Genomic DNA, 8,366 nt, shown 5'->3' with positions numbered 1-8,366 from the left:
TATTTAAGTAGAACACTAAATCATTTAAATTTTGTATTTATTTAAGATTTTAAAAATATTAGAAATATTATTCATTTTAGATTATTATTCAAGTAAGAAATAAAATAATTTAGAATTTGTAATAATATAGAACTTAGAAATTGATTTTATTTAGATTTTTTTTTTAAGAATGACATTAAATAATTTAGGATATTATTTATTTATAATTTTGAATAATTTAGGAATTTTATTGATTTTCGATTTTTATTTAAAAATGACATTAAATTTTTTTGGATTTATATTTATTTAGAATTTTGAAAAATTTAGAAATTTTATTTATTTGAGGTAATTTTTTTAAGTGGGACATTAAATAATTTAGGATTGTATGCTTGATCACCTGGTAGGTAGCTCATTAGGGTTGTACTGTATTTAGGATTTGGTAGTAAAGCAAGTATTCACTTCAACAAAATTCAATCCAAATCCAAATATTTAGAATGGATTTTAAATCCATATCCATATTTTTTATAAAACTAATTTTAAATCCAAATATTTGGATTAGATTTTAAATCCAAATCCATATTTTTTTATAAATCAATTTGAATTTTTATAAATCCAAATCCAATTCAAATCAAATCCAAATCCACACTTTTATAAAAACAATTAATTAAATTTTAAATTTATATTTTTAAAAAAAAAATTACAATATTAATATAAAATTATGCAAAAAAATAAATATTATATAAATATAAAAAATATCATAAAATTATAATTTAATAATATCAAAAATTATAACTACTGTTCTAGTAATCCTTCCTTCTCCTCAAAACAGGAATAAATGTTTGAATATAAAATTGTCAAACTTTAAAAGCTTACAAATACAAAACTGCACTATGGATTGGATTTTGTAAAATATAATTCATATCCAATCCAAATCCAAATATTTTTATCAGATTTTAAATCTAAATCCATATTTTTATAAAAAAAAATAAATTAAATTGGATTTTTAAATTAAATCTATATTTTCTAAAAACTTACTATAATATTAATATAATAAGATGTAAAAAAAATTAATATCATATAAATATTAAGAAAATATAATAAAATTATAATTTAATAATACTAAAAATTAACATTACAGTTTCAGTGATACAGAAAAAGTAATTGTATACAATTACAAACTAGACATAAAATTGGTGATTTTTTTAATTTTATTGCTAAAGTAATGAGCGAAAAATCAACCATTGAATTTATATTTTACTGTATAGAATATCCTTTAAATGTAAATATATTTTTTGATAAAATTTTTTGGTATATTACTGTTTGCATATGGTCTCTCTCAAGTGTATATACATGGAGACAAGTGCAAATTTATACAATACTTAATTGAAGAAAATAAAATAAAAAATTTGTCTGTGAAAAAAAAAAGAGTAAAAAATCCAGACAATTTTTTTTTTAAATTTTAATATATGATTTTGTGACCTTTAAGTTTTTTTTATAGAAAGAACTTTAGTTTTAACAAAAGAAAATAACAATAATAGAAATAAATTATTCTAAGAATTAAAAAAAAAAGGATAATAAAGTATAAATGAAAAAGGAAGAAGAATGGAGAAGTATATGCACGTGAAAGAGTTACTGGAGGTCATACGGTGTAGAGGAATTAAATACAGATTGAAAATCTGGATTTTCTAGTTTCTAAAATCCATTTAAGTAAAATGGATATCTGATCCAGAAAATTGATAAAATGTGGATCAATATAAAAACTAAATTTAAACAAATGGATATTAAATGGATTGGATCAATGTAAAAATAGAGCAGTTTTATTATAATTGGATTTTTTTGCCCACCCCTACATACACATAACAAAATAGTTTCAGTTAGAATAATCCTAAACAGCATTTCTAAATAATCTAAACACCATGAACATCCATATGAAATGCAGAAAAAAATACATGCGACAAAATCATTAACTGTAAAAAAAACGCACACGACCATATCAATGTGCATAATCTAAATTAATAGAAGAAAAAAATGAGGAAGTAAAAATGTATGAAATGCAATAAAGAATACATTTGACAGAATATAACAGAAGAACATGAATATGAAATGCACCCAACAATAGAATGAGAATAGCACGCAACAAATAATGAAATCGAATGAAGATCAATATGAAATGCATCCAAGAGACGAATGAGAAGCAGAAAAATTGAAGGTTGAAGATAGTGCAAAATGCAAAATGCAGTGCCAAATTGATCCAGAAGAAAAGGTATACGTAGCACAAAAACGACGCCACAATTCATCCGGACTAAAATTTCAAATTCAAAAAATTTCATTGTTTATGTGCTCTGTGCTTGTTTTGCAAATTTGTCTGCAAACATAGTTGCAGAAAAACATCCAAATTGAAACCCTAATAATGCATTCATAATTGGATCAACTATCTTCCATTAAAGCGTGAAGAAAGGCCTTCTGAGCATTGGGCTAGTTGTGAACCACTCAACCCTTCAGAATGGTCGTATGAGCGACACATGTAAAACTTCCTCTTGCAGTATTTTTTATTTAAAAAAAAGTGGTTGTGACACGTGTAAAAAACTTCCGTTTGTGCTCCCTTCAATTGTATTAAGTATAAATGTCTTTGGTAGCAACTATGATGTGAGTTGAATTTAGGATTGCACATTTTATGGGTTACTCTCTTGTGTATGAGTTTTTGATTATCAATTATGGTGATAAGCTCAACAAAGATTGCCACTGGACACGAACTTAACTAAGTGGTTAAGTAAGTGTGAAGATTCTCTTCTAGAGAGCAAAAAAGAAAAACAGAATTATAGAGTGAATATGATAATGATAACTCGTGGAATTAAATGAAAAAAATGAAAAAAGAAGTGAAAATCGAATGGCAAAAGAAGATAACAAGACATAAAGATGAAGGATGATGGCGCAATGAAGAAAAGGAATAGAGAGAAAAGATAAGAAAGCTTATAGGGATGAAGGGGATGATCACGCCACTTGGAAGGTGAGGAAATTTCAAGATGATTGATGAGGAGCCGCCACTTGAGGTGCACTACTCACAAGATAAGACCCAAGAACAATTTAGGAGAGAAAGCTCACTAATCACTCAAGAATAATTTTTCTTCTATATTTAAAATCAAATGTCTAATACATGAGGCAATACACCCTATTTATATGAGAAGGTGCCTTGATAGACAAGAGTGAGAGGAGGGAAATATAAGGGGTGGCTAGGTCAATCCTAGGTCAAAACCGCACTATATGGTAGGTTTCTATAAGCTAGGTTAAAGGAGTGTACATGGGGTGGCACATGGAGGTGTTGTTGGGTTGGCTATAAGCCCAAAAAATACTAAATACACCCTAATCTAGCTTATTCTTCTATTGGAACCCCCAAAGTGAGCCCAAATTATTTATTTAAACTTGTCTTGTAAAAAGACTAGAAGGAGGAACAGTTGATATTTCGATCCATGTCTGGTTCTTCTATTGAGGCTCTCTTGAGGTTTGGTGGGACCTGGTTTTGTATGCTGTTATGACTGACCTAATTGTGAAGTGTTTGTTGTGTCCTAGGTCATCTGCTTGTCGAGTTGGGTTGTATCAAACTATGTTTGAGTAGTTGTTATAAACTCTCTGTCTACAGCTCATCGAAAAGCATCCTAATAACACATGTTTTGGATGAAAGACTTGATTTGTTTTTCTAGGAGTACAAATATTTTGAGGAGTTATAGGATTTTTGTATGAATTTTTTTATTTTTTACTTAAAGTAACTTATTCTACCTTCTGGTCTTCTTGACCTTCAAGTTTAATGGTCTTCTAGTCAAGTCTTACGCTTCCCATCGAATGATTGGGGGATCAAGTTTGTCCGAGTAGAATATACAGGTAAAAGTTGAGAGAGAAAAATTACCTTTAACATATGAATGTCTCTGCTATTTATACCTTTTGGTTTAGACCTTTGCTGTTACGAGCCCGTTTGTTGGGTCAAAAAAGGAGGACAATTACACTTTAATCATGCTTTGCTAATAAACTGATTTAGCATTAATTAAATGAAGGTTTAAGGTTTCTCTTTGGACTTAAATTGACCGGAAGGCCATTGATCATTTGACCATTCAGTAACCGGTAGTAAACTTCTATTTATCTTATTTTTTTCTTGATAAAAAAAAATATCAACTCGACTTTTCTTTAATCTAAGAATTTAATAAATTCTGTATATATTTTAAGTTATGGCATTGTAAGTGTAATGTTCTACCCAAAACTTGTACATAAAATCTCATTTAATACTTTAGTTGGAGAAATTAATGCGTTCTTATGAAGTGGGATTCAGGAAATGCAATCCGCACCTATCGTACCTTCATATAATTAATGTAAACTCAAGGTCAAATATTGGGCATTCGGAATTGAAAAACAATTAAGAAAACATATTCAAAATATATGTTAATAAATAAGCATTCAAAATACGACTGGGGAAAGGAACAACATCAAAGTTACTTTTTTTTATAAAAAAATTAGTTTATTAGATGAAAAATTATATTTACTTATATACCATAAAATATTTTTATTTTTAGTTAATTATAAACTGATTTATAAGATGAAAAATTATACATATTTATATATCATATATATCATGAAATATTTTTATTTTTAATCAATTATAAATCAATTCATAAGATACAAGATGACAATCACATCTATTTTTAATTTAATTATTTTTTTTTATAAAAAATACATCCACTTATATATTATAAAATATTTTATAAAATTTATTTATTAATTTCCTAAAGTTTCTTTATTTCTAATGAATCTAAAATCTAGAGAAGATGTTTGGATAGTGAAAGTTGCTTCTTTAGAATTTAATTATTGGTCGTGGTCCCATTTTCACATCTCATACAATTCCATTTCTATGGTAAGGTATTGCCTTGCTGGCTGTGTCAGAAACCAGAACAGACGTTATTTTATTTTTGGAAAATATGATAGCTTTTGACTCATAATCACTTCATTAGATATTTCGTATCATTTGGTAGCAAATATCATTAATAGAAACAGATTTACGATAGCAACAACATGCACTTTCCTTAAAAGACAGTAATGAATATAAATTGTAAAGAACTAAATTATAATTTGATATATTTATAAGCACTAAAAAATTACAATTTTGTAAGAGAAGAGAAGGAAAAAAAAACTGAAAACAGTTTTATGATGAGCAACAAGGTAACATAAGTTGAGAAACTAACTTTCCTCACAAACTATGAGACACTACATAGCACACCACAACTATATGTGGCATTATCTTTCACACTACATATGATATCACATCTATAATCATATGTAACAACAAGCAGGACCATAGAAATGGTCTATTTTTCTCTATAAAGTGACTGCAAATCACCTGAAGTCTCTTGAACACATAATGATCAAGGTATTCCAATGATAGGGAAGAAAGGAACATAGTAGCTACTTGGTGCCAAACCCCACTCTGGAGGGAGAGGAAGATCCACAGTTTTGGAAGAACCAACCTTTGTCCCACCCTTGCAACTTGTTCTTGGGGGGCATGATGTCCTGAAAATAAGAGGAGTGGAAATGGTGTAGCTGTTTTGCTCTTTGCCCTTCACAATTTCTGATATCTGGTCCTTCCCTGAGACATAAAGCTGAACTGGTCCACCAAGGACTTTTGCAAGGCAATTCCCTTTGTCTGAGGGAAGCTCAACCTTGAAGGAACCATCATTTTCTGTAGTAGCCACACCCAGTTTTTTCACACCATCACATTTCACTGACACCTTCACATCTGAAACATCAAACAACCATATATGATTCCTAGAACACACTTTCAAAACTCAAATGTCGTGTAAAAGGCTTTTATATAGTTACACTAGACGAACCAAAACCTTAAATAAGAAAAGAAAGAATGAAATCCCTGCACATATATTCACACATCTTTTATTCCTAGGGTTGTACAACCTTATACAAATTCTAACCAACTTGCTACTAAAAACCAGAAACATACCACTCTAGAACACAATAACCAGAACCAAAGGTTATTATGAGTGCCTAATTTTTTTGCATATTTTATTCCTGTTATTGCAAGAAACTGCTAGCAATTAAAACATGACTAGTCTTGATTCACGCCAACAAAAAATACCTATCAGCATCCTTAATAGTAGAAAATGTGGATAATGTGCAAAAGATTTTTTGGTTTAAACCTGTTGGCATCACAGTAAAAAACTAAAATAAACAAAACATAGCCGTGCTATTTGGCTAAGAAGTAGAGTAATAGATAAAAAATTGTTTAAATCTAAGTAAAGCAAGTAATTTCTTTTATAAGGAAAAAAAAAGGTGAAATATTGATATCTGAACCCTAATACAAAATACAGATTATGTATGTACATAACCCAAAACCAGTTAAAACCCCCATAACATCACAAACACCAAAATAAAAAACACCTTCAGAAGACTAAAATAAGATGATGCATGAAAGTTGACAAACCAGATAAGTCATAGTTAAGAGTGCAGTCAACGCAGGAGACTTTGCCTTGTAGTATTTGGCATGTTGAGGGGTCAAATTTAGCTAGGGCTAAGGCAAGGAGAAGAACTGTGATAAGTTGAACAGAAGCCATGAGCTATGAGGAAGAAGAAGCTGACAAATATATGGAAAAAGGGAAAGGAAAATTGAAGAGGAAGTGGTAAGTTTGGAGGTTATAAATAGAAGAAACAATGAAGTGAGGACATTAAATGAAAGGGGTCCTTGGCTGATATTAGTAGTTGGTGTCTACAGATTGTAGTTAAGATACCTTGGTAGAGCTTATCAACATATCACAAGAGCTATAGCATGCACTGGAATCCACACATACATAACCAAGCTCATGCTGCAGTTTCATTTCTTCCCAAAAGCACTGTCTTTTAGGTACAAAAATTCAATTCTCACTCCTTTAGAAAATCTCTTTAGAGTTACCTATATAGAGGGATATTTGCTCTGTTAAATGTTGATGCTTTTTTTTTTCAATTATTTATGAATACAGGTATTCATTCACTATTCAAAAAATATTAAATAAAAATTAATTTTATTAATATAAGTATTATTAATGTTAATGAGAGGTCTGAAATATTACTCTTTCAATTTATTTTATATTCAAAATAACATAATTAAAATTAACTTGGATTCTTTTTTATTATCATTTATAGAAAATTAATTAAAGAATTGAAAATATAAATTTTTTACTCAAAACATATTAAAATTATAAAAAAGGCTTATTTTCAAATTTCTATATATAAAAAAAAATCGTTAACCGTTGTTAAGGGTAGGTAGGTATAGAGTCACGGAACACAAGTTGTTCATATTAATTTAGTCCCTTGTACTAGGTAAAGTTTTGGACAATTTATAATTGTGAGTTTACATGGGTTAATTTACCTAATCTGGTTTAATGTGTGGATTTCACGAGTTTGCAAAATTTTAAATTATTTAAATAGGTTTTTTTAGCTATTCTAATATACCAAAAAATCATGTTAAGATGACCCAACCACCACTGAAACCAACTCACAAACCAAGTTATTTTTAAAAGTAAGTTTGAAACCAAGTTCTTTAGCACCAAATGATCATCTTGATGAAACAATTAAGTATAAAGATCCTCATATTTGTTAATCCAATAATTAACTTTAAGTAAAAGGGTTATGTTAATCCTCAAATCTAATTTATGTTAATTAATTAAACAACTAACAAAACATCAAACATGAAATTTTGGGAATGTTATTTATTTTGGTATAAGATATGTGCAAAAATTGAAGTTGTACATGTCGAAATATTTAGTATAATAATTTATCTTTTGGTTAAAAGAAAATTCCAATTTGATTACGAAAGTTATTTCATTGAATAGAAACCAATTTTAAAAACTAAAGATAATTAGTTGCTATATTGACTAAATTAGAAATCAATTTAGAAATTAAAAAGAAAATTGATTTCTAAATTAGTTTCTATTATTGATAAATAATTTCTAAATTAGTATCTAATTAACTACCAATGTTTTTCTACCAAATTTAGAATCTAAATAATTGGTAGTTATAACTTTGGTAGCTAATTAGATACCAATTTAAAAATTATTTATCAATAATAGAAATTAGTTAAAAATTAATAATTTTTTTTAGTCTTTAAAATAGTTTCTAATTTAGTCAATATAACAACTAATTATTTTTTATTTTTAAAATTTATTTTTATTTAATGATTTTTTTTTAGTGAAATTATACTTCAAGTAGATAAATGAATAGAAAAAATATTTATAGATTGATGTATAAGGTGAATTATAAGAGTTATAAGGTCAACTTAAACACTTGTTCCAACCATTTTAGTATTAAAGTAAATTTTTGAATAGAACGATTAAGTTTGCACGACATGGTAAGACCTACAA

General features: G+C 27.9%; 1 protein-coding gene across 1 annotated transcript; it reads right to left on the bottom strand.

Moving 5' to 3' along the window:
• Positions 1 to 5,069: 5,069 nt before the first annotated feature.
• On the bottom strand, positions 5,070 to 6,898 carry LOC137826424 (uncharacterized). The gene is made up of 2 exons (XM_068632383.1): positions 6,455 to 6,898; positions 5,070 to 5,755 (listed from the first exon to the last, which is right to left on the bottom strand). The coding sequence occupies exons 1-2, from the start codon at positions 6,582 to 6,584 to the stop codon at positions 5,385 to 5,387; spliced, it is 501 nt and encodes a 166-aa protein (XP_068488484.1). The 5' UTR covers positions 6,585 to 6,898; the 3' UTR covers positions 5,070 to 5,384.
• Positions 6,899 to 8,366: the final 1,468 nt, after the last annotated feature.

Source organism: Phaseolus vulgaris, chromosome 11 (assembly GCF_051622355.1).
Source record: "Phaseolus vulgaris cultivar YP4 chromosome 11, ASM5162235v1, whole genome shotgun sequence".
NCBI classification, from domain to species: Eukaryota; Viridiplantae; Streptophyta; class Magnoliopsida; order Fabales; family Fabaceae; genus Phaseolus; species Phaseolus vulgaris.
The sequence above is the reverse complement of the archived record's forward strand: the minus strand, read 5'-3'. Positions and strand labels throughout refer to the sequence as shown.